This window comes from Trichoplusia ni, chromosome 2 (assembly GCF_003590095.1).
Source record: "Trichoplusia ni isolate ovarian cell line Hi5 chromosome 2, tn1, whole genome shotgun sequence".
In the NCBI taxonomy this organism is placed as follows: Eukaryota; Metazoa; Arthropoda; class Insecta; order Lepidoptera; family Noctuidae; genus Trichoplusia; species Trichoplusia ni.
Genome location: NC_039479.1, coordinates 17,438,969 through 17,466,563, shown reverse-complemented (window position 1 = coordinate 17,466,563; position 27,595 = coordinate 17,438,969). Strand labels below are relative to the sequence as shown.

At 34.9% G+C, this 27,595-nt stretch overlaps 5 protein-coding genes, 1 long non-coding RNA gene and 1 other non-coding gene across 7 annotated transcripts; 5 read left to right on the top strand and 2 right to left on the bottom strand.

Annotated features, from left to right (window-relative positions):
• Positions 1-248: 248 nt before the first annotated feature.
• LOC113508484 (protein PTCD3 homolog, mitochondrial-like) lies at positions 249-8,411 on the bottom strand. The gene is made up of 15 exons (XM_026891551.1): positions 8,238-8,411; positions 7,977-8,159; positions 7,476-7,704; positions 7,069-7,292; positions 6,533-6,629; positions 6,266-6,427; positions 5,796-5,970; positions 5,139-5,269; positions 4,620-4,738; positions 4,453-4,537; positions 3,480-3,621; positions 2,869-2,977; positions 2,375-2,573; positions 1,806-1,987; positions 249-380 (listed from the first exon to the last, which is right to left on the bottom strand). Exons 1-15 carry the CDS (start codon positions 8,261-8,263, stop codon positions 299-301), a joined length of 2,145 nt encoding a protein of 714 aa, XP_026747352.1. The 5' UTR covers positions 8,264-8,411; the 3' UTR covers positions 249-298.
• Trnal-caa lies at positions 4,201-4,316 on the top strand. Its single transcript has 2 exons — positions 4,201-4,238; positions 4,272-4,316. It is a non-coding gene; the product is annotated as a tRNA-Leu (tRNA).
• Positions 8,412-9,128: 717 nt separating the features above from the next.
• On the bottom strand, positions 9,129-10,571 carry LOC113508483. The gene is made up of 2 exons (XR_003402027.1): positions 10,033-10,571; positions 9,129-9,633 (listed from the first exon to the last, which is right to left on the bottom strand). It is a non-coding gene; the product is annotated as an uncharacterized LOC113508483 (long non-coding RNA).
• A 3,779-nt stretch (positions 10,572-14,350) lies between these two features.
• LOC113501816 lies at positions 14,351-14,987 on the top strand (the record flags this gene model as incomplete). Its single annotated transcript, XM_026883094.1, has 1 exon — positions 14,351-14,987. A coding segment is annotated over one exon (615 nt), but the record flags the coding sequence as incomplete, so codon positions are not given.
• A 1,755-nt stretch (positions 14,988-16,742) lies between these two features.
• On the top strand, positions 16,743-18,301 carry LOC113508482. The gene is made up of 2 exons (XM_026891550.1): positions 16,743-16,787; positions 17,540-18,301. Exons 1-2 carry the CDS (start codon positions 16,758-16,760, stop codon positions 18,158-18,160), a joined length of 651 nt encoding a protein of 216 aa, XP_026747351.1. The 5' UTR covers positions 16,743-16,757; the 3' UTR covers positions 18,161-18,301.
• Positions 18,302-18,981: 680 nt separating this feature from the next.
• On the top strand, positions 18,982-21,312 carry LOC113508481. The gene is made up of 2 exons (XM_026891549.1): positions 18,982-19,250; positions 19,468-21,312. Exons 1-2 carry the CDS (start codon positions 19,221-19,223, stop codon positions 20,065-20,067), a joined length of 630 nt encoding a protein of 209 aa, XP_026747350.1. The 5' UTR covers positions 18,982-19,220; the 3' UTR covers positions 20,068-21,312.
• Positions 21,313-21,671: 359 nt separating this feature from the next.
• Positions 21,672-27,557, top strand: LOC113508479 (serine-rich adhesin for platelets-like). The gene is made up of 2 exons (XM_026891548.1): positions 21,672-21,775; positions 22,510-27,557. The coding sequence occupies exons 1-2, from the start codon at positions 21,743-21,745 to the stop codon at positions 27,223-27,225; spliced, it is 4,749 nt and encodes a 1,582-aa protein (XP_026747349.1). The 5' UTR covers positions 21,672-21,742; the 3' UTR covers positions 27,226-27,557.
• The last annotated feature ends 38 nt before the right edge of the window (positions 27,558-27,595 follow it).

Genomic DNA, 27,595 nt, shown 5'->3' with positions numbered 1-27,595 from the left:
GAGAGAGGGACAGTTCTTCCTGTCTTTATTGACAGTTATTGAGATATGACGTCACAGCTTCAGCGTCACAGCTCTATGCATTTGTGTTTTGTCCTAATTTAATATCAGAACAAAAAATAAGTAGAACACTCCTAAAACAAGTATAAAAAGCCGTGCCTGATTTTATTTATAATTATATATATTTTACAGGAAAACGAAAACTTAAAACAAAATATGTCAAGGTTAATAAAAATGTAAAAACAAATAACTCGATAATACCTAAATGCATTTATTAAACTATATGATACTGTTGTTAACACTACTCATCGTCTGAAGACTCGCTGTCGCTGTCCGAGCTCGATGATGAAGACTCTCGCTGTACTGGAGCTCCGGTCTTAGCGCTGCGAAATAATTAACAGGTTTTAATATGAGACGTCTGTATAAATCTGGAATATACAGGTTGCTCTAGAAATATGAACGAGTATTCGGTGATCCTAAGATGGTTCTATCATTTTTAGAACATACTGTATGAAACGACTTTTTTAAAGTTCTCTGTGACTATGTATGGCGAGCTTTATTAAATGATACTTAAATTTAGAATATCCTGGGACAACTCACACACGGTTATCTGATCCCCAGCTAAGCAGAGCTTGTGTTATGGTAACCAGACAACTGATAAACTTACTTAAATATTTCTAATTTAGAATGATAGCTCATTTTTAGTAGTAACTATAAAGTAACTATTACTCATTAAAAATGATTGAGATCTGTAACTACTCACAAGCTAAAATATTTTGGTACGTCTACAGTTTTTAAAAAATTGCGTTATTGCTCATAACTTACGCTACGTATTAACTGCCTACTTTGCCTAATCATCACAATAAATGTATTCTAGTAGGTCACACGTTTACGGTCACATTTCTACGGTACATAAGAGATCGTTTAGTCAGACACTGTTTAAAAATATAATATTTAACTTTCACAGGACGCCATCTAGTCTCAAACCAAGCAAAGCTTGTATTATGTATACTAGACAACTGATAAACATATTTATATATTTCTAAATACATAAATAATAGACATAAATTACACCCGGACACAAAACAAATGACAATGTGCTCATAACATATTTGTTCTGGATGAAAATTGAACACACGACCTCCGGTACAGCATTTATGGCCACTAACTACTTGGCTATAATATATCATATCTAGTCTACTTCTACCTACATAGGTATAGGTTTAACTTACATGTTTTAAATTTAGTAGTACTTATAAGTTGGAACGGGATATGGAGGGATCGGGATTTCGGTTTTGGTTCGGAGTAGGGCGCTAGAAATTAAAATGGAATATTGTCGTAATCATTAGGAAAAAACAATATTACCAAACTGGATAAATCTCTAATGAGGAGTTGCTTCGGTGTAGTTGTAATATGTAATAATATTTTATTTTAATTACCTTATTTGTAAGGCAGACCAGAGTAAAACTTAGATCAGCTTGAAATTCCATGTTACAATATAAGAATAAGATATAGCCACGGATTGTTTCGGATGCAACGGGAGTCCCTAATCAAAACCTAACGCGGCCACTTCTCGCCTCACGAAAGTTATTACATTATATAACTGACGAAATTTTCTATGAAGGATGTTTTTTTTTACTATCGTTTCCTTGGAAAAAATCCTAAAACTACTTGAAGCAAAACTTGTCACATTTGTACATTCACTTGCACTTAAAATGTAACTGAGGTTTCTTGAAACAGTTTTATACCCATATACAGTATATGCCATATTATATCTATTAAAAAAAAACCTAAAAAAGACCACTTACATGCTATAAGCTTCGGCGATAGCCATTGCCGACGGATGCAGGGCCCCCGTGAGGCTGGAGTGCTGCTGCCCGAGCAAGGCTTCCACCTCAGACTCGGGCCGGTTCAGCATCGTACTCAGGACTTGTACGCTAGCTGACATCGCTTCTTCGAAACCGCATTCCGCCAGGTATGTTACTGCAGCCTGTTGTTTGTAAGTTTAATTAGTAAAACAGATAAAATAAATAGAAAATAGGATGGGAAATAAAATATGGAACGGCTATCAAATGAGAATTCACCAATTAAAAATGTAAGTAAGTAGTCTCTCTGTACGCAAATCAAAGTAAGTTTTTTTGCTCAATAAGTAGCCTTTGATAAAGCATGCCTCTATTTAATTGACATCCTTTTACGTCGCAAAGAACTCGAGCAGAAGCGTCGTGCGAGCACAAACTACAATTATTCAAAATAATACCAATATTTCTGATTTATTGCCTCCAAGCTTCTGTAACGCGTTCACGGCCTGCACACAGAATAATCCTCATCCCTCGCTTCAATAATGTAGCACAGTAATGCCGCAAAAGCAACAACTTACCGCAGCGATCGCCGGTTGTCCAATAGCAACAGCTTTCTGTGCCACATCAGCTAAGACCTGCGGCTTGGCCGGGACACCTGCTGCCTCCTCGCGGCCCAGCTTCTGTAGCGCTGCGTTCACGGTCTGCCAGCCCGGGTCGGCCTTGTCCTTAGCGTCTGAGCACATGTCGACGATGTTGCATAGGGCTGAAGCTGACAGTCTGTTTAAAAAGAGATCGAAAGAAAATTGGTATAATTGGTTTAAATTGTTTTGGCTTGGCAGCTATGATAACTTTTACTAAGGTACATTTAACGTATCTGCGAACTTTGTTTTCGATTATCACAAGGAATGCTGTGATTTAAATATATTTTATAATAACACAGTCGATGTACTTAATGGATTAATTTTTTATATAAATTATTCAGTTACAATCATCCACCGTGTTATTTAAGAGGATCTAGGCATTATATCTAGCAAATTAATAAAGACTTAATATTAATAATGATAAGACTTACTTTTGTCCAGGTGTTCTCAGCTCCTTAGTCTCTTCTTGTTCCTCACTCATTATTCCAAAGTTGAGGATGTCAGTGGCAGCAGATCGCATTTTAGCTTTAATTTCTTCATCTAAAACAAAAACATTCAGACTTATATTGCTTGTAACCAACAAACCCGGTCTAGTGCGAGTCTGACTTGTAGCACCTTGGTACAAATAGGCTAAAGATAAACAAATGTTCTAATAAATATGGATATCCTATTGTTGCTTAACGTCGATTATTAGGTTAAAGCGGCAGCAGAAATCTATGATAAAATCAACTGCAGCTGTCTTCGTCCTGAAGACAGACGGACGGGTAGACAGACGGACGGGTAGACAGACTAGTACACTACCTATTCAATCACATACTATAATAGTCATAGCAATTGATCACGCGCCCGCTCGCTACAAATCGAAAAGCAATCCACGGGTACATTCAATCGGAACAAAATATCTGTGTGCCAAGTTTCTTGTAAATCCGTTCAGTGGATTTCGTATGAAAGAGTAGCACATATCCCTACATCCATACATAAAAACTTTCCCGTTTATAATATTAGTAGTATTATTTACGCATATCTTACAAGTTTCCCTTACCCTGTCCCTGGTAGGTGTTGCACATGGCGTCGAGCAGCCTCTCGACGAGCCTGGCCCTGCGCGCGTGCCCGAACACGACCAGCTGCGACCAGGCCTGCGCCAGACGGTCGCCCGCACCGCCCACTTCCAACGTTTTAATAATCTGTGTATTAGGAATAATCAGAGTGAATTGGTGTAATTAATATAATATTAGGTACATTATTTTTGTTTTTTTGTGCCTAAAACTGAGAACAAAAGAGGTTATGCTAGGTAAGTACGTTCTCTATGGAAATTATTGCAACCGCAGGTAAATATCATCGTAGTTGAATTTTAACAAAGATCCAGTGCAGATAATATGCTCTACACTAGATTATGGTTCATTTTTTTTATAGTATGTATGTATAGGTGTAAAAAGAAATAGGTAGTAATTTAACAAAAGCGGCAAAGCTAAATTTACTGCATAGTTCACTAGTAAAAATATTTAAACTATGGCCGAAAAACAGAACGAATTAATTAGTCATAATATGGTATATAAATATAACACCAATTGAATGCGCAATCTATCAGATTACGCACTAACTACAACATTATAGTTATTTAACAAAGATAAATGAAAATTCGTGTAATGAAAGTGACGTTCCATTAAAATTTTAAGTCAGCCAACAACACATTGAACATACAGAAATAAATTATTTTTAGCTATTCTTGATAGCGGTCGACAATTTCGCCACGATTGCCAACTGTCAGGATGGCCGAGCGGTCTAAGGCGCCAGACTCAAGGTTCCCTTGCTCACTGAACGTGAGTGCGAGTTGTTCTGGTCCTCTCTGAGGGCGTGGGTTCGAATCCCACTTCTGACAAACTTTTTTAGTATTTATAAGATTTTTAATGAAATTTTACAACAATATTTAGTTGTTTTTCATCAATGCTAGTATACTATGTTGTTCAGGGTTGCATCGGAAATAAAATATTGATGAAAATGGAAACTAATCTTACCTCTTCCATAACGGATGGTTCAGGTACATACACATTTGGTATTAATGTGTCCAGTATTTCAACAGTTTTCTCAAAGGGAGCAAGCCTATAAAATAAATAAGAATTAAAATTTACATTTTCCACCTTATTTCATCCATCTATTTTTACAAGTATAGAATTATATGTACCTGCAAGTGACTGTAACATAGTGTCTGTAGAAAATACTTTCTTTGTAAGCATCTCCAACTAATTTGTAATTGTCGTCTTTCATTAGAAGATTGTGCAATCTCTCTGCAAGGTCCATATTCTAGAAAGGAAACATACATTTATTACTTACATTCATTTCAAGTTGTTTTTGTGCCTACAACAGGGTATTTGTCTAAATTTAATAATCTAATTCTTTTTAGTCCGTCAGACAGATTTTCAAAAAGTATTGAATACATATTTTTCATTTTATCATATCATTAAAAATTACGGAAGATTAAAAGCATTTAAGATGATGAAATGTATGGTGGCGGGGGCTAGAAACATAACTTGCTAGTAAAATGTTTATAGCCCCTTCATTTTTTGTTAAAAAATCGTACTTATCCAATTTTTTTTGGAAATCTGTCTGTCTAAGCAGTTTTTTTTGTCAAATCCCCATTTACTATCGTATGACGTAAAAAACAATTTACATAATAAGTAAACATGCGAACACCGGCTCTAACCTGTAAATGGTCACTGCAGACTCCCATAGCCGTTATAAAGAAATTGGTGTCGGCGGGTTCCGTAGCAACTAGACTCTGTTTTTTTTCCAAGTCATTAATCATTGTTGACAGTAAATCATACCTTGGTCCCCCTGCAAAGACGTAAGCAATGAATTAAGATTTATTTTTTTATCTTTCGTTTTTTGACACCGTAAGCCAGCTTAACATGAATAATCAGTCAAATGCAAGTCACATGGTGTAATTAAATAAAAACGCATACAATTTTAAGCAAAATGACAAAGAGTTTGGGACTGTTTTAACATATTCTATAATTCGTCGGATTAAACGGTCAATACACGATATGGCATTTAACTAAATAGGTATCCAATATTATTTGGAGTTTTTTATTCAAAAACCTGATTTCATCGTCTAACTCTCGGATATTAGCTAGTATTTAACTAGCAGTTGTCTGGATATTTAAAGCGCCTAAATCCCTTTTTTTATTTCTTTTCCCGCATTTAGTCCGTGCGCCGCAATGTCTAGCGCAATCATCACGCACCCGAGCCTAAATCCTCTGATTTTGATTCCATATACATGCATATTTCATTAGGTTTGACACATGGAAATGTGACAAACACAAAAATTACAAACTGATGTTTTTTTTTTTAATATACTCACTTTCCTTGCAGAATACACATAGCAAGTAGTAGTACGCGGCTAGACCTGGCTCTATGCCTAATTTTCGGAACTCAGCAACAACTTGAAGCGCCACTTGTTGCAAAGCTTTGCCGCCGCCCCAAGCTGATATAGACTTTAGACAAGCTGACAAAGTTTCGCTATTCGGAGAAATACCCTGAAAAACAAAGTGAATTTTGGAGAAACTAATGAAAGGACAGTGCATCATTCTGCATGAAATGGTATGATATAAAACGTGTTAGGTATGTATAGTATAAGTATTATTGTATGATGCATCATTAGTTTCTTTTTTATTTACGCTTGTAATGCTAATGTGTATTGTTTGTTTGCATTTCATGATTTGGAGTATGAGCATGATTAAGGTCTTAATACACGATTATATTCCAGTATTTACTATATTGTTTACTATACTACATCTTGATAATATATATTTTAATAACTTGAGTTTTTACCTGTTCATTCATTTGCGCCAACGTTGACTTTAATGCTTCTATACGCATTTGTGTACCCTCGCGCAGAAACCCAACACAGGCCAGAAGAGAGTTATATACACTTGTGGACAGTTGCAAACCCTTCTCTATAGCTTCAGAAGCTAACATATGAGCTCTTTCTGCCTGAAAAGTATTGAAAATACTTGTAAAAAAGGCCTTTAATACAGACATGTTAGATTAATAAACTTTCGTTAATAAATTGTAGTTGAATTATTTTACTATAATTACCTGATAGTATTTAGCCATGCCTTGAATTATAGCACAGTATGCTTCAGAAGTTTTTGGTTCCAGTGATTGGAAAATTTTTTCTGCAAGACCACCAACTCTGCAACCAAACTTTATGTATGCAATCAAACATTGTAACTATTCAAACATTTTCTTAAATTATAAATTTTATCTAAATAAGTCCAAGCAAAGTTATCCCTTTTTAGGATATTGATTCGAAAAAAGAGCATTGCATACTTTATTGCTTTTACGAAACTGGTTAATAAAAATAGTAGTTTGTAACTATTGTACTACTTTGTAAGTAAAATACTTTAAAACCATACTGATATAATTATAATTGCCAAATCCTTGCTGCCATTCACTATTACAGGATCTTAATTTATATAATCTTTTTTTATAATAATGCCTTCATTCTGGTACTGCCGTTCACTAATACAGGATCTTAATTTAAGGCAGGGCTTCAATTTATTGTACATACCATGAATGAAATGCAATAATCCCTAACTCAACAATTATAATAGGCTTATATGCTACATTACCTCCAAGTAGTGGCCTGTCTGTCTCTAGTGTTAGCTGCAAACCATCTCTCCTCCAACCATTCCATAGAGTCAGGCTCCTTCTCATTGTAGAAGCACAATAGTTGCAAGAACTGCAGTTTCAGTTCATCATTCACACCTTCAACACCTCCCAATAGTTGAAATACCTTTGTTGAATCTTCTATCAAAGCGTTTTTGATTGCGTATTGCAGGTCTGCTTCTGTTACCTGAAATGATGATCAACATAATTAACTTTGATTGATGAAAGATTTACATTCTATTAAAAGAGGGTAGTCAGGATTCACTGAAGAGACACTGAAGGTAACATACAATAGGAATAGGACAAAAAAAACTAATTGGTTGGACAAACGGATTAAATTCCCGAATGAGAGTTATAATTTGGACATTACCTTGCTTTCATCATTATAAATTGGTTTGGGTTCAAATGCTTTTATGTGTGGGTCAGCATTAAAGTATGGTGTCTTAGCCTTGTTAGGTGGGTCCCATTCTCTGGTGGTGAATAAATCTGCGTGTTCATCACGGATCCAAGCAGCTGCCTTCCGACCAGCCTCCGCTGACAATGCATAAGCTCGCTTGCGGAAGTTTGACAGTGGTATTAAGTATGGGTCATCATGATACCTGGAAAGCGGTAAAGGTGACTTAAACTATTTAAAGACATACAAAAATTGAAAAACAGAATCTTTTTTAAGCTTAAGCTCAATGATTTACACGCAAATTGAGTTTTGAACTCAATTAGACAGTGCCTATAAGTATAAACACCTTGTACTGAAGATTACGTTTTAATACAAAAGTGTAAATATATTTTTAAGAGCACATTTCTTAAGATCACAAAATTGATTTTTCTATTCAATAATATGTCTTAAGGGCTAAGAAATAAAGTTAACATTTACTTGTAATGTGCAGCTGTTGGGTCAGTTCCTACTGTAGCCGCTAAAGCTTGTAGGATGTCAGTAGGTCCTCTACGGATACGGGGAGGAGGCGAGATCCCATCACTCGATTTAGCTGTCTGAGGAACCTTCTGCCCTTCTAAACTTGTTAACGAACGACAAAGACATGATAGTCTCGTCCAGTGTCTGTAAACAAATATGTTTTATGTAATAAATCGAAACTGGATCAAATAAAATCTAACCTAAAAAGATTATATTTCATACCTTGGAACTACGACGTTAGAATACATTTGTAATGTGTTCTTTATTCGTGTAACTAATTATTGGGGTACCATTAATAAATTATGCTATATTTGTGTTATTTTTCATTAATTGTAAATATTATATCGCCTTAACCTCGAATTATAAACGTCAAGCCAATGTTATGAAGTTTTTTTGACGTTTTGCATGGTGTTGCCAATAGAATAGTTATATCTAGAAATATTTTTAATACACATTTTTTTTTAATTTAAATTATTTCTCTACGGCCTTAGGGTCTATTTGAATTTTAATTGTCGATCGTTTCAGCACTTTCCTATTCCACCAGATTTGAGGTAAAAGAATAAACAATGAGTGGCCGAGTCTTTTTTAGAGGAAAGGTTGGTTGGATATCAGCTAATTGATTCGTAATAAAGCTACTTCGGTGGAAATCAAGAATAAGATTTGTAAATCTCAAACTAGGAAATTCACTTGCAAGACCCCATTAAAGCTTGGTCGAAGGCAATTGTAATATACATGGTCTCGAGGGCAAGGGTCACACGTGGATGGATTTTTTAATAATCCGGAGCTTGGTGTTGGTGGGGTTTGGCTGTGTAGTGTACCCTGCGTAATAATCGAAAATTTGTTCCGCAGGCTTTTGTATGGTGTTTTCATTTCTGCCGTAAGGTTATTAGGGTTCTGTAGTTTGGAGAAGGTTTTGCTTCATAGGTTTTCTGAACTCTTAACAAGGTAAATATTTGAGGAACTTATCCATTAGTCTTTCTACGTGCCCTTCTTTTTTTCTATAGTTTTTTTACGAAGAAAACCTCTTATTATAATGACCTAATGTAAAATACTCGTATAATATATTAGGTATAAAATATATTCCTATTATGTTCTTTAAAAAAGGAAGACACATATTGAAAATTATTTTTTAATTTATATAAAACATAATAAACAGAACATAACAACAAAACAGGAACAATTGATATGAACTATTTACATTGCTCGAGCTATTTACAATTACCTCACGAATACAAGCATATTCAGTGCTATTCACACAAACACCAACTTCGGGATTAAAAAGCATACTTTGAGGGCACTCAATTAACCGAGCCGTACCCAGATTACCCAATCCTTGGATACAAGCTACATAGGAAGAACAATCATCTTTTTCGAGATAAGCAAAGTTGCCTGTACTTGTACAATTGTAAGTTGGATAACATTTATAATTCGTTGCGTTCGTGCACTGCTGTTCCAAATGGCTGTATACGGATCCCATGGGACAAAGGAGTTTGTATTGAGTGAAATTTGTTAGTCCCCCCATGAGGCACATTGTGTAGCCTCGGCAGTCATCTGTTTCGTCATTCGGGAACCTTCCTCGGGTCGTGCATTCTAATGCTTGACTCACACTGCATAATCCCTGTAATTAGAAACATGCTCGCTTATCATATCCGCTATAAATGTTATCATTATAAGATTTTAACATGTTTAGAGAGAAGATAACAAGGTAATAGAAAACACGAGATGTGATGACGATATTCCAAGCTAATAATATGAATTATTTGAAAACAACATGTTTATACGAAAACCTTTAAATAAATATCAATATCAGGTATAATATGATGCTTTGTAAATGTTTAAAGGTTCAACAAAATCAAATAATTTAAAGAATAATGCATTTGAATTCTGTTTAAAGTAGTCATAGCGATCCATTATTAACACATACAGGTTTACTAGGACTAAGAACTAAAAAAAATAACTAAGCTCTATAAGATACAAAATGAAGTCAATATAACTAAAAAGTAAAACAAATACTTACAAGACATAAAACAATCGCGCAGCAAATATTTATCCTTTCCATTTTCGAGGTGTCTAATAAACGTCCTAACTAGTATATCATCTAAAACTAATTGAACTCTTTCTTTCGAAAATTCGTGAATGCCTGAAACGTGGCGCCTACCTGGTGTTATGAATTATCGCTGCTGAATAATAACGGAAACATCGTTACCCATTTCGGTGGCAAAAAATAGGGATGTGACTTTGCAAGCGGAAGCAAACGATAAAAGGAGGTACAGAATATTCTTAGGCCTGTATTGGCTAAACCTTCTAACTGCTGTTCATAAATTTGCGCCTTTCAGTTGTGATTCTGTAGGACTCACCCCAAAATGATTGTTGCGTGTGTATTTTTGTTTGGAATTGACACTTTCACTGTAGTTATAACTAGGTATTTTTTAGTTTTGTGCACCCTGCAAGACACTATGTAAATTTGGAGCCATACGCCACCACTCAAAAGCAAAAGTTGTACAATACCCGAGAGTATCTATTATCGAGTATCTATTTTGCATGCGACTCTTACTCTTACTAATACTCGATTAAGTTCCATTTACGTTATCTATACTTACTTGTATCTGAAACTTTTTTTCTCCAACAAAACCATAATTAAGTGAAAAGCACTTTAGGATCGAATGTCACATCACTGGCGTCTTGTTGATGTTAGATAAAAATGATAATATTGTTTGATTACAACTCTACTTTATCAGATGCTGGCTACAGTTGTTGGCATGAGGCATGTCACTTTTAATGGCAGCCCGTTGTTTATTGAAGGTTCTCTAGGGAAAAGATATCTGTGATAATAGGGAAGTCTAAAATGACAACAATATAATACTTTGTGGCACAATTGTTAGTCATGAAAATGTTTATGTAGGTTGGAATTGAAAAGCGATTAGTTAGTCTGAGCTATTCTGGATTTAGATCATTAAAAGGGCAAACTGTGCCAGCCATTTTTGCCCTGATATTAATTTGTAATAAGTATAGGTAATTTCTTCTGAATAATAATTAAGTGAAATCTTGATTTTAGCGAAGATTCTTTATAAAACATATTTCACTACCTGTATTAGAATTATATCGAGCAAGAAATAAACATTTATTTACCTTTTCTCCATTTCAAATGCATCTATTAAAGGTGTTTATTTCGTACTCTATTTAGAAATCTAACGTTAGTACTAGATAATTAGATAGAATGGTTACTAGTTAACTAAAAACTTTATTAAGAAAACTAGACCTGAAAATATAAGTAGGTAGGAGTCTTACCTATACAAGTTATTCTGCCAATATAACCGTTTTAAGAATCTGCAATTTGCTTAACTTGACAATTTTAATGTTTATTAAACATTGTGATTACAGTTATCTTAAACATATATAATCTATACCAATATTATAAAGCTGAACAGTTTGTTTCCTTACTCGAACTAATCTAAGGAACTACTGGTCCAATTAAAAAAGAAAGAAATTAACACTTTTGGAGCGTGCGCTGCGACAACGGTTATGATTCGTAAAAAGCATGTTTAGCAGTTTTTTTTTCGTCTTAAAATGTTCAAATAGGTCCGCGATAGCATATTTCTATCTTTTAAGGGTAATTCACTACATCATATTTTTTTATTCAAAATAGACTCTTCTCTCGTCTCTTTTCCAAAGCTTTTTTTGTAACCATGGTATTTAACTTTGTTAAAATAAATAATTTTATCAAATTAACCTCTAAATCATTTACTTTCAATGAATATCTTAGGACTTCATCATCATCATCATCCGCAGCCTCATCCATATACTCCCAATGCTGGGCAAAGGCCTCCCCTTTCTCGTGCCAATTTCTACGGTCCTGTGAGACCGTAGGACTTATCACTGTATTATAAATGTAAAACGCTTTTATTTTGACATAGCTCCGTAGCAAAATAATAATTGAAATCGTGGAGATCGGACTCTACAGCTGTTAAGCAATTTCAGCAGTCTTACCGTACGGAGTGAAATGTTTTACATGGAGCGACTGTCTGTCCCACAACCCTGACTGGTTGTCAGATTTTCTTGAAGATGGAATTGTACTCTATCCACAGATCTTGGAACAATAAGCCTCGGACAGAGAGCGATAGCAGGAGGAATGACATCGAAAAAATAGTATAAGTTCAAAATAACAGGGAAAAATTCAACATAAGATATACTCCAATAGTTTCTTTAATAGTTGAAATTTTATTTATGGTTGAATATTAACATTTACTTAAAATAAATCTCTTTGTGGGAGAGATTTACAACTTTATTGCATGCACTAGACATAAAGGCTATTGAACCTCCCTGTATCAAAGCAGCTGATTTTCTTATTACTAAAATCCAAGAGAACTTTATATTTTACACTCTTTTTAAATATTTATGCCCTTTGCGACAAATGGATTTAAATAAATAGTGAATAGATGGGACTTTATTTCTTTCGTATATTTCATATTTTGAAATACTTGCTTTTATTAATGTTTATATACAGCAAATATTAGGTTTGGAAAAAGTCGCAATTTTATACGCTTTTAGTCATTTATTGCGACAAAATGTAGCCTTTCCTAGACTCTATGTTATGCTCACACCAGATTAATTAAAAGTTTATGAAAATAAACTATGCTTATAACATTGTCTTATAACTACACTTTACATAGTATACCTTTTATTATTTCGCTAACGTCAATGTTAGTCATTCCTCTCTTGGGTTTACTTTATCGTTGAAGTTTATGTAAATGTCACGAATACCATAGTTTTTTTAAGGAGACAACAACGTCATCCGCATTGAGGTGTCTCTGCATCTTAACGCGGCGCTATTCTTCTTGCTCAAATTCAATTTGCAAAAACAGCTTTTCTTTTATTATAACAAGTTTCGTGAAGTGGATTTGTTTGTTGCCTAAATTCGGGCTATCCCGATATATGTACGTTGGCGTTTTTATAATTATACTAGTAAACTATTATTATTACAAAAAAACCTTTATTTGTATCTCACCTAAAGCTAGAATACCCAGGTTTATGTACATCTTGGCATTTTCCTTTCATTGTACAAATGAATGATCTAACTGGCCATAAAGCTTATCTAAAATAATAAAAGATGTTTGTATGCGGGTGAACTGTCAATACGTACCTATGTACTTTTTATCTCCAGTAGAACTTTAGATGACGCAGAGCATATGCAGTTTTATCACATATCTCCTTAGCTGACTATGACCTTTAGGGTTCAGTAGGAATTTTATAAAAACGTCACGATAAAGTGAAGTATAATTTCAGATTTGTTAGTCACAGTTACTGGTTTAAAAGATTTTTTCACTTCGGTATTGTAATATTGATACTCGGTCTGTTCGTCTATTACCAGACTTCATCTCAAACCGTGCTAGATAGATAGTCGAAATTTTCCCAGATGATTTATTTCTCTTGCCGCTATTATAAAGGTTCAGCAATTATTAGTACAAAGCTTCACCATTTTTGTACAAATTCCGATTTAATTTAACCCAATAACGAGTTACTATGATCCCGTCCTATCCCAGCATTTTGCGACGCTCTTGTCACCGATGGCTCTTGGTCCTTGATAAACCCTTTTCATAGGGTGTATAAACTGGTGATCCTTGACAAAATTATAAGTCCAAAATTAAAATTCAAGAGGCGTAGCTACTACAAGCTCTTCATGTAATTGTGCGTGAGTTAAAGCGAGCCATAGCATTTGAAGAGCGGTCTGCTTCTTTTATTTCTTTATTAACGCCTTGAAACAAATATTCCAACTAAAATACAAAGGCAATCACACGGATTACGGTATACTCTGAAAGAGATAATCCACCAACAATGGCACGTCTGGATTAAAGAGGATGTTAATTTTACAATACCGATGCCCTAGTTTTAAATTCATGCTGGTATAAAACTAGGGTTTTAGGTAAGGCAGATTCATAACACCAAAATGCAGAAACAGATCATCATCATTTCGGTGATTGTGAGTATTTATTTGTTGTAAATATTGTGATAATTAATCGAAATCATAAAGAATGTTTAGTGTTGAATGCAACTGTCCTGACTGTGTCCAATTAGTGATTGAATTGTGAATGTGACTGGGGTCTTTGGCAGCAGTGTGGGTTTTGTTAATTACTATTTTGGCTTCTCCGTTCTCCAAAGAGGCTAAAATAATTTATGGAGAGCGCTCATAGCGTTGCCGTAAATTGTTTTTTTTTTGTGTCTTAGCTTTGAGTTTTTTCGAGAAAGTTTTTAAAAAATAACAAGTGTTGAATGTATGATGTGTCCCCAAATGACAAAACCTGTACTTGAGTTATATTTAAAAACAGTAATGATTGTATTTATCATTCCAGTTGCTGTCAGTATGTGCGTGGCAAATATACGCAGTAGTGAACTGCACCGCAACAGGATCCGGTCGCTTCGCGGACCCTGCTGATGCGACATGCCAGAACTACACACGCTGTATCTACAACGCTGCGAACAATACCTACGTCTCCTACAACTACGTCTGCCCCACCACGTCTCTGTTCAGTCCTCTTCTGTCTCAGTGCACCAGTACCTACACCTGCCCCAATACGACAACTAACTCGACAGCCACTGCCTGCACAGTTGAGGGTTTCATTGCAGACCCTACATCTACTGACTGCAGCACTTACTTACAATGTGTACTAATCAATGGTGTTTATATCCAAACCCAGTTGCCTTGTCCAGCGGGCACATTTTATAATCCAGCGACGACTCTATGCGACCCGGCTTATGTTTGTACCTTCACGTGTGCTACTGGTGGGAGGTTTCCGAATTCTGCTGATGCTACCTGCCAGTCATATTACTATTGCGTCCTGGCAGCTAATGGTACGTTTGCTCAGTACAATTACACTTGTCCAACGACCTCTGTGTTCAGTCCCTTGACACGACTTTGTACGAACACTTACACTTGCCCTACGGTGATAGGTTAAAACTTGTGTATATAAAAAAAAATATCGTTATCTTATTAATTATTATTTTTTATGATAGAATAAAGTAATCTTATAACGATAGAGTTCTTCTTTTATCTCTGTATCATCCTTTACAAGTCCGCAATTCCACATTGTTCATGGCGATAGGTAAGAACTTGGCTATTTTTTTATGAACTAGATTACTAAATATTTTTTTCTCGACGCTGCCTTATAGATTTAATTTATGTGATAATTTAATTATTTGTGATAGAGTATTTTAATGTCATAACGATAGAACTTCTTTGGTAGACTGGCATTAAGCCAGTGATCATGGCTTATGTATAAGAAGTGTACCTAAGTAAATAAATATATTGGTTATCTGAACAGTTGCTTTTACTAATCACGTCACCTTTCCTGACTTTATTTCGGCAGTAAATGTTTTCTGTATCAGTGTTGTCTCTATGGAGTATAAGATATCAGCCACGAATGTCGGAGCAATTCTACAACTGGTCTTGTTGTAGAAGTACAGCAAACAATTGATCTGAAGAAATAGTTGAAATTAAAAAATGCTAGGGTTCTCTGTTGTACGAAAAATAAAAGTGATTGATGAACAAATATTATCAAAATAAAACTAATTATTTCGTGGAAAACCAAACAAATGACTCGGAACGATAAAATTTCGATTACAAATATTTACTATAAGATATTTTGTTTATTACTTTGAGGACAATCGTCCGAAAAAACGAATAAAATTAAAGTCCTAATCCATTGATTTGAATTATGAGTAACTCAACTTCACAAATAGCGCTTAGGTATGACCTAACTTTATATCAATCTTATTACTTGTATGTGTACATAAGAATGATCCAACCAGCCATAAAAACTATTTTATATTCTGTGATAAAAGACTGAAAAATAACACGTTTTGTGTTCGGGTGAACTGTACATACGTATATACCTAATAACTATTTTCCTAAAGGGGTTGATTTGACGCGAACATTTACTTTATATGTAGTTTATATCATGTTGAGTCCAGTAGCAGTAGCAGTAAAACGCAAAGCTAAAAAGCGGGAATATCAGTTATCTATAGATTTATATAGGTTTTTTAAATTTATTCACCTTGGTGAATGATAGCGCATCAAGAAAGCCGGAAATTGGAATTAAAATAGCACCTGGAAGTGATCAAGCTTGATCACAGTATTGTGTAGGATTCTTAAATGTTTTTTTTTATTTCTTGTAGTGCCACTCTACTAGGTTACTGAAAACTAACACCTTCCAAAAATGCCCCGATCCCGTCTAAGTCTTTGCCACAGTTACGAGCTAAGTATTCTGTGATGCTCTTGTCACCGATGGCCTGAAGGATACCTTCCTCGGGGTGTGTATAATGCTCATTCCGACAAAATTCTTCCCTAACTCTTAAAGTGAGACTTAAACAGAGGAGGAAGGGACACAAGGACTACCAGGGAGACAAGCAAAACATGGGTAACACGAAATATATTGCTTAGAGCGATGCGGCGACGTCCCTCTTTCACTTCGGAGAACTAGAGTTTATTCACACATTAGCTGCACTTCCGTATTTTCTAAAATGAACTCTTAGTGTCTGGATAATAAACCTTGAAATGAAATATGCGAACCAAACTACAAATGTTTGTCCAATCTAACGGATTATGGTATAAAATGAAGGAGATAATCCAAAAAAACATGACACATTTGGATTAAAGAGGATGTTAATTTTACAATTCCGATATTCTCGTTTATAATACTTGCTGGTATAAAAGCAGGGTTTGAGGTGTGACATAATCATACCATCGAAATGGAGAAACAGGTCATCATTACAGTTCTGGTGAGTCTTTTACTACGAGAAATGTTAAAGCTATCCGAAACTTTCTTAGTGTCCAATTTATTTGAATAATCAGTTTTAGAAATTCTAGTCAAATGTTCCATGTGTATTAAATTCGTGTTTTTTTTACAAAGAAATTGATATTTTCATCACCGACAATTTTGTGAGGGATACGTCCGGCTATCCAAAATGTTTTGTGTTTCGTTTCGCCTTGTTTCATTTCATTGAAGAAACGTTTGGCCTCTTTAGTGAATCTATTATGATATTTCTATTTGTTTCATTTGGTAAAAATACTTTCTGCCCAAGTTACACCGTTACGCGTTTAATAACATTTGCCGCTTCGCCCTTTGCACGCAAATTCAAGGCTCTTCAATGGAGCGTGATTCTGTTAAGATTGCATGGAATCGCCATTTCTATAGCATTTAATGAAACTCAAAATTTAATATCGAAAATTAAACCAAATAACTATGTTGGTAACCGAATAATATCCAGTTCAATGTAATTACGATGTGCTGAAAAGGTGGCAAAATTAAAATAGTTGGAAACAGACTTCCACCCAAATGTAAAAGGTTATTTCAGTGAAACGTTGAATAGTAAAAAAATAATATCCACAATATTTCTTACTTAGTCTTAGTCGGAATAGTCCAAATAGTTTTTGGAAAAATGAAATTCAACCAAAGATTCTTAGTTAAAGCCGTTTTAAAATAAGTTAAATCTTTAACTCACACTTTGAACTATTTTGTTTACTGTTACAGCTGCTGTCAGTGTGCGCGTGGCAAGCTCACGCAGTTGTGAACTGCACTGCAACAGGAGCCGGTCGTTTCGCGGACCCTGCTGACGCGACATGCCAGAACTACACTCTGTGCATCTTCAACGCTGCGACCGCTACCTACGTCTCCTACAACTACGTCTGCCCAACCACCTCTCTGTTCAGCCCGACGTTGTCTCAGTGCACCAGTACCTACACCTGCCCCAATACAACCAACGTGGCACCGACCGTCCCTGCCGCAACGTGCACGGCCGACGGTTTCGTGGCTGATCCTGCATCTACTGACTGCAGCACTTACATACAATGCGTGCTTATTAATGGCGTCTATTCCCAAACCCAGTTGACTTGTCCAACTGGCACATTTTATAATCCAACGACGACTCTATGCGATCCGAATTACGTTTGTGGATTCACGTGTACTACGGCTGGGAGGTTCCCGAATACTGCTGATACTACCTGCCAGTCATATTACTATTGCGTCCTGTTAGCTACTGGTTTGTTTACTCAGGTCAATTACACATGTCCGACGACTTCTGTGTTCAGTCCCTTGACAAGTGTTTGTACGACAACTTACACTTGCCCTACAGCGGCTGCCCCGATCGGTTAAATATGGTGTACATTTTAATTTATTTTTGGACGACGTGAGGGTACCCCCCATTGTTTATTCTTATCGACCTTGTCTGTTCATTTGATGTTTGTTAAAGATTATGTTATAACCGTTTAAAAATATATTGGTTTTCTTGAAGAATTGTTGTTTTTTAATGCTGTTATTCACTAACCCCGTAATTTTGCCGACACTCCATCGACGATGAGCTTTTGCCGTATTAATGAGAAATTAGCATAATGTTGGAGAAGTTCCCCAAACAGGCTAAGTTTAACTTGTTCCTAATGTCAGATTAATAAAATAAATAAGTTATAACTAGTCATCTTCGTAGTTTTACCCGCACGAGTATTTATTTTCTATACTTAATATATAAAGCTGAAGAGTTTGTTTGTTTGAACGCGCTAATCTCAGGAACTACTGGATCGAATTGAAAAATTATTATTGTGTTGAATAGACCATTCATCGAGGAAGGGTTTAGGCTATCTACCATCACGCTGCGACTAATAGGAGTGAAGATACAATGGAAAATGTAGAAAAAATAGTGAAAATTATTCATCTTCGAGGCCTTCCGTTCAAAACTTCCTAATTTATATCTTCTAAACACGCGGACGAAGTCGCGCGCAACAGCTAGTTAGATATATATTTCACTGTCGGCTTACCGATGAACACTCCGAAGAAGTAAAAAAACAACTACCGACCGGGCAAAAATAACAAATGAGGTTTCTCTACGATTAATGTTAGCGTTATCCAGAATCCTATCAAAACTGAATTTTAACAATACGTAAAATATAACAAAAGTATGGAAAACAATAGAATTCAAAATACAAATAATGTTTGTTTTCTATGGATGAACCGCGATTATATTTTCTACGACTGTCTAATAAAATGAAAGTCCTAATCCGATGATTATAATTAATCTAACGATTACATGTTTAAAGTGAGGTAATCCATTGTTTTCCGCACGTTTACAATAGTGCTTTGTGATTGTTTTATATTATGTTACTCCCTATTTATAAGAAAATGTATTCTATTCATCGAGTTCAGTCAGCCAGTTGATGATGAGATGATGACAAAGATCTTCGCTCTTACATTTGTAAGTATTTCGTTCAAATTTTAAATAAATTAAAAAAAAATATTTCTCTGCTTCGACGAAAATACTACATTTCAGTGGTTTCTTCCTACTTCATTTAATATTTCGACTCGCACTCTTAATTGAAAGGCACTGTACAAACAAATAATGAAATATGTGTAACACGCATCGCTTACAAAATCAATTTACTTTATAGCATTAATATTGTGTTCTGTTCTAGGTGTTATGCGGCTGCACGTGGCAAGCCAATGCCGCTGTGAACTGTACGGCGACGGGCGCTGGCCGGCACCCCGACCTGGCCGACACGACCTGCAAGAACTACACCCTCTGCATCTACGTTAAGGCCTCCAACACCTACCTCTCCTACAACACAATATGCCCTAGCATCACAGTCTTCGACCCCAGGATCTCCCGTTGCACCTCTCCAGAAAACTTCGAGTGCAAAGTCACTCCTGAAATTAAATCTCCATGCACAACAGAAGGCTTCATACCAGACCCCAACACTAACAATTGTTCCTCATACATCGAGTGTATAGAAATAAACGGCAACTTCTCTGAATGGAAATACGATTGTCCAAAGAAAACTTATTATAATCCTAAAACTACGTTTTGTGAACCGGATTATAGTTGCACTGAAAAAACGTTCAATTGTACAAAGGCTGGAAGAGTTGCGGATGAAAATGATTACACATGCAAGAGATACTACTACTGCGTGGAGTTGGCGAACGGGTCGTTTGCTCAATACAACTACACGTGCCCTAGTACATCATTGTTCAACCCTAATACCAAATTGTGCACTGCAAAATATCAATGCGTTTGAAGTATATGCTCATCTCTTTTTAGCAAGAAATGGATGTCTGCAGATCCCGCGTTAATATACGTCTTAGAATTCTATTGTTAAATTAAGAACAATTTTGAGCAATCTTGGTTGTATTTTTGAATTACTTATCGTTAAAATAAATAATTAATAATATGTATGCATGCATTATGTAACTCATACAAGAATTAAAATAAAGCTTTTATTCATACTATTGTTTAAATTGATAAAGACCTCATGTTTACCACATGAGGTTTTCAATGTGAAGAACCCCTAAAGTACTGAAAAGATCGTTACCTGCCACTTTTACATCTCTTATCACAAGAAAATAATAATATAAAATGATTACAAAACATATCAAGTATCTATCTTAAATGCCACCTAATTACTTTTTTATGTGACCGTGAGTACTGGCACTTTAAAGATGCATTTTTATGTTCAGAACTTACACCTCGTACAAAGCAAAGCATCATTTACTCATAATTCCATTAGCACAAACAAATGTAGCATTTCTGGGCTTATTTCCACTATTTATAATTGCCGATGATACAATGAAAATTCATTATATTGACAGTGAGTGTTCGACCTCGTATTGAATTTGGCCCCTGAACTGTATATTAGGGGAGGTAGCTACTACTTATAATGGACAAATATAAAAATAAAAATATGGGTTCTTTTAACAGACTATTTTAAAATGGCTTCGGCTTGCTTCTTTCATGAACAAAGTTATTGGGTACCGAAAACTGTTATAATTCTTTGTAGAATACAATATTGCACATACATATCTGCAGGCATGAGTCTTAAAATGACAGAAAATTTCATTTATGTGACGTGATGTTCATACTTGGGTACTGCAAACTAAGTTTATTCCATTTCAACAGAATGTTTAGAAAAATCCTTTAGTATGTCATATTTTCTTTATTGTCGTATACTTTAACTAGTGTTCGTGCACGGTCTAGACGCATTAATAACACTGGTGATTCAATATTCGCCGTCGATAATAACGACAAATTAAAGTCATTACTGTTTTAACTATTAAAATTCTTTGTCGTAACGAATCTCGCTTTTCATTTAAGCACTTTAATTTTACGCTCATATTTAATAATGCACAAACATGAAAGCAATGTGCCATAAGAAATTTATGGCTGAGTAGGTGTAATGTCAATATTGAATACATAATTACGGTTGAGACACCAGATTTTGATTACGCGCGTGATAATGTTGAATTGTTATATTGTTTTTGTAATATTTGTATAAAAATAAATTAAAGGTAACCGCACGCTTTTGTTAAATTAAATGAGACGGTGAGGAAGTGTGAGGCGATGAACTAGTGCTCAAGATGGTCAACTGGTTCTCGCTTAGGCTACGCGTTTTGTGTTGCCACATTAGGATTTATTAGTTCCACAGCACAAATACAATTAATTTGGACAGCACACTCTCAGTTTACAGTAATGACTGTTTGTATGACTGTTTTATTTAGGTATACCGTTCAGTTACGGTTCAATGAGATTAAACATATTTTGGTGTGATGAGGAAAGATACCGTAAGATATTCGCAAAAGTCATGAAAGCAATTTGTTTATTAACGTTAATATCTTAAGAATAACGAGATAACTAAATTATCTCTTTATCTCACTATATAATCTTAAGTGCCTGCAAAAAATATTTAGAAACTCAAGATGCGGAGAAAAATTGTTGTGACTGTGTTTCTTGTAAGTACTTTATCAAGTTTTAATTAAAACTTATTAGTTAACTCGTAAGATACTTGTACAAATTTCTATTTTTGACGTCGTCAATTATTTTGTTAAGTTAAAGACTTATGTAATTATAACTGTTCTTTAGTCATACTAAGTGTACACAAGTGAATTCTATTTGGAAATATTTTTTTGTTTTTTTTTTAAATACCGGTAATAAAATAAGTTTGATTTCATAATTAGCTAAAGATTTTTATCATTTGAAATATTTGAATTTAGAAATTACCCACTCAAAGCTCAAAGGTGCGTTCATATCTTTAAAAAGTGTACGTTAATTAAATTAAGAGAGATTAAAATAAATTTTCTTCGAAATTGCAGCCTGTTGTTGTTTTGTGATTATGAAGATAGGGCTTCATTGTTACAGATAATAGTTAGGCAATTTTGGTATAGTTACTAGTATATTGGTTACAACAAAGGAGTAGGTTGAATGAAAGCTTAAAACCTTTTTTATACTTTTTCTAGTAAGTGCTAGTATTAGTACCTTGTTTTCTACAAATTATACAATATATAATATATAAAATTTTCTTTCTGAAATCTGGTAAAACATTTGGAACCTGCTGTAAAGGATAGTCACCCCGTCACTCTAGACAGTTAAGAAGACCATTTTCCACTTCATTGCGAAAGTATTGGAATAGTCCAACTGCTACATAATCTCAAGGCAGGCTTAATAATGTTTAAATATACTTTTTCAGATATCAGTAGCAATATGGCATACTCACGCTGCAACAGTAAAGACGTCGAGTGGTGACAGTCAGTCATCATCAAACAAGATAAGCCTTTCCAATGACACGGGATCCTTAAGTCGCGAGAATTCAACAAACACATCCTACGCGAAGAACACGACGAACACAACAGATACATCAAACACAGACGATGGATCCCGAACTTATTCTGCAAACGGGACCGATTTCTTATCTCTTATCAGTCTACGGAATGCAGAAAATTCTACTAACCAAGAAAGTACGTCATCATCCAATAATGAAACTTCAGTATTATCCTCATCCACTTATGATGGTAAAAATACAACAAGATCCTTAGACACGTTAAGCACATTCACTTCAAGTTCCACAAATTCTACAAATATCACATCTGATTCAGAACTTGATAGATTAATCGATGCAATAGATAAATTGTATGTGAAAATCCGAAAGTCTTCAGATAATGCACAGGAAAATTACGTACGGGATTCCTCAAACTCAACGAACACAACCTCAAACGCAAAAATTACGACCTCTCAAAACAAAACAGAAACCTTAGACTCTTTGACATGGAATGACTCATCCCAATCAAATTCTATAAATACAACCGAGGAAACGAAGTTTTTAAATTCTACTGATGTTCTAATATCTTCTGCAGAAAATACCACCAGCTCCACAAACTTAAGATTCTCTTCAGATACAACAAGTGCTTCAAATATTTCAAAAAGCTCCGAAATCTACAATTCAGATACTGAAAACTCTACAAGTTCAAACAACAACACAAATTCTTTCGAATCGAATAACTTTTGGAATACTACTGAGATTAAAAGTAATAAAACTACAAATGAATCTACCGAAACATCATTTGTGAATTCTACGATTTTATCAAATGAAACCAATTCAGCAATATCAATAAATTCAGAAAACACAACAAATACTATTGATTCTAGAATTTCTGAGAAGTTAGACTTGACAAACTTGACTGATGTCTTAGCTACAACCAACTCATCATCTGAAATTTATACATTAGTTTCTTCCACAACAAATTCAACGAATTTAACCAACACCTTGTCCAATTCCGACAAAAATACAGTAGCGAGCTTGTCAAATACTCAGCAAAACATAACATCAGATAGCACAAACAAAACTAGTTTGTCAATTCTAGCAAATAATATGGACTCACTTGCAACAAGAACAACTTTACAGACTTCTAACTCAACGAATTCAAGTGATTACTCTGATTTGCATAGTTTGGAATTGAACTCTACTTCAAATTCGACAACTGTTTCGGATAATGACAGTTTAGTCACCTTAACGATAAATTTGGATTTAACCGATTTTGAAACTTCAAATCAAACAAACTTAGCGCAAAAATTCGTGACAGCAAATTCGTCAATAGAAGAAGATAGATTTATTTCGTCTTCTTCCAACTGGACAACCGCTAAAAATAGCTCGTCTAATGTAGATGATACAGATATATTGAGAACACAAAATTCCTCTAAAATCTCGACATCAGGTGAATTTAATTCAACAAGTACAGACGTCATAAATGATTCAACAGTAAAAAAAATATACACTGCCTCTGACTCCAGTCAATCTACTAACACAACTGATTCAGCTGATGAGACAAGCTTCTTGAAATCTGGATTATCATCAAACTCGACGAGAGCTGAATTTTCAGAAAGTGCAGTTAACTCAACCAAAAGCGTTGATTCTGTATCCATTGAATCATTAAGCAACATAAGCTCAATTGATAATTCAGATGTCACAAACACAACCAATATTTTAGACATTTTGAATTCACTAACATCAAACTCGACAGTATCAACAAACATTATAGCTGATTCGGGTTCCACAAACTCACAAAATTCTTTGAGTTCCAGCAAAAATTCCACATCTGATACTACAAACACCACAAACTCAGTCAATATTAGAGGAAATTCAAGTTCAGAATATACAATAGCAACATTTGATACTACAGAAAACACAAATTATACTGACTCAAGAGACATTTTTAGTTCTAATTCTGAGTATTCATCAAACTCAACAAATGCTACTCATGCTGTGAATTCAATCAACTCAACAGTAAATGCCAACTCTTCATCGTTGGAAACAACTAACTCAACAAGTACGGCGGATAAGTCAAATCTTTTAGTTTCTTTATCGTCAACAGATGTGTTAACATCGTCTACATCAAATTCTACAGTAACAAATAATTATTTAACTAAATTAGACAGCACAAACTCTTCAAATACGTCTACAATTCAAGACACGTCCATATCAGATAAAGTCAATTCTTCGACCAATACAGATACTTCTTATGAATATGAATCAGTTAACTCGATTGATAATTTTGATATCAATAACATTACCATTTCTACAGATTCTGCTGAAACTTTTGGAAACAAGTCCATTTACGACTTACAATCAAGTTCAGAATCTAATACAACGAGTATAACAAACCTGATGGATACTTTGGACTCATCAACTTTAGACATAACAAGCGCTTCAAATATAAAAGTATTTAAAGACCTTACGCGTTCTTCAGGCTCAGTGGATATTTATTTATCATCTATATTGAATGACTCTGTTATAACAAATTCTACATCAGAAACATCCTTCGCAGATTTAGAAAATCAAGCAAATACGACTGAAGTGGTAAGGTCAAATGAAACGATAGCTTGGAATTCAACAGCAACTTCAGATTCTTTGCGCTCTAACTTTCAAAGTGTGGATAATGAATCGATAACTTCCATCAGTGACAATACCAATAGTGTAAACACGATTGAACAATTAGCTAATTCTACATCTACGGTAAGAAATTCAAGATCATCAAGTTCATCGGTTCCTATAAATGATTCGAAATCAAATAGTTCTCAAGATTCCACTGATACTTCTACCTCTAACAACACGATAACTGTAACTTCGACTGGAAGTAAAGATATTTCGACTTCTATATCAACGGAAGATATAGAGACTACTTTTTCAACGAATGAAAATGCCGTAAGAAATAAAACGGAAGTTATAGATACAACAACTTTGACGATGCTTAAAAATAATACTGATTCCTCAAGTACTACCATCACCACTGATACTACTGATAATGCGACAATCATTACAATTGTTACAACTAATACGACTGTGACTGTAGATGATGAAGTAACAAATATAACAGAAGTCATAGTTGTTACTAATATAACCAGTAACACGAATACAACAGAAGACATAGAAACAAGTGATATTGTAGACGTAATAACTACCACCGTCTTCACGAATACTACAATTATTACTATATCTATTAATGGTAACGAAACAACTGTAAGTACAGCGAGTACTAACAGTACTGATGTAATTGAAACGACATCAATTGATGATATTATAAGTAGAAGGACGACTGTCATCTTATCAAACAGTTCGGATATTTTGACTAGCGTAATAACTCAAGACATATCAAATGAAACTATCACGAGCGAATCTAGAAATACAACACTTGGACTCGCAGTAAGGGGTGGTGTGGTAAATGATACAAATAGTTTTTGTAACTCACTTGGATATTTTGCTGATTCAGACTCTACGGACTGTACTAGTTACATAGAATGTCAAGAAAATGTAGATGGTACTTACGTCCAGGCTACGTTAACTTGTCCCGAAAATACATATTACAATCCTGCTACCACGTTATGTGATTTCGACTACGAGTGCACGACAGATTTAGGGTCGAGCGATTCCAATTCTACATCAACAGAAAATCCGGATACAATAGATTCTTCAAATTCGACTAGTTCTACAAACTCATCCGTCGTATGTACAGTCCGTGGTTTCGTGGCCGATCCAGATTCTGAAGATTGCAGCAGTTATATAGACTGTCAAGAAAACGCGGACGGTAGTTTAACGCAAGTAATATCTACTTGTCCTGATAACTCATATTTCGACCCCGATACGGCTTTATGTGATTTTGACTTCAAATGTCCTTCTGACTCGAATAGCTCAATGGACAATACGGATTTAACAGATTCTTTTAATTCTACATGGTCTACTAATTCATCCTTTATATGTACAGGTCAAGGATACTTTGCTGACCCAGACTCTTCAAACTGTACAAGCTATATCGAATGTCAGCTAGATAATGGCGATTATATAGAAGTTCCTTACGTTTGCCCAGAAAACACATACTACAATCCTAACACAACTTTATGTGACTTTGATTACATATGTACGACAGAAACAGGCTCTGACAATTCCAGTGGGTCAGACACAGATAGCTCGGATACCGATATACCAGATTCCTCTAATTCAACTTTCAACTGTACGACGCAAGGGTTCTTTGCTGATCCAGACTCTGTAAACTGCACTACTTACATAGAATGTCAAGAAGACAGTAGTGGTGCTTATACATATATCACATATCCTTGCCCTGGTGGAACTTATTATAATCCCAATACAACCTTATGCGACTTTGACTATAATTGTCAGAGTGGATCAGATGGAGGCGATGCAGAAGCTACGTTTACCTGCACAAGTGATGGCAGGTTTGCCAACAGCGCTGACAGCACGTGTCAGACTTACTATTACTGCGTAGAATTGAACGACGGGACATTCTCGAAGTCTGAATACACGTGCCCAAGTATCTCAATGTTCCATCCAACCAACAAAATTTGTACGATGGACTACGTTTGTCCGACCCAGTCAATATCAGTCACCTCAGTCTAAACCTTAATATTTTTTTAATATTGGTGATTGGAAGAAACTTTGATAATTTGTAAATAGAACAGTGTATAGCTTGTTTATAAGTATTATATTAAAATATAAAACAAATTATACACTGGAATTAATAGAGATTAATTAAGAGCACAAGTTACAAACAAAGTTTGTGAAATACACATTAAAATAAACAATTACTTCCAGGCCATATATGTATGTGATAATTGTAACTTTCTTTGAATTAAAACAGTCAAAGATAACAGCAGTGTTTTATTTGGACGTGATAAGTTGGCATTGCAACAGCATTTGGATGTTAAAATAAAGTCAAGTTGAAAATCTTATAATGCATTGTTATTTATAACATGATTCTAGTAATATA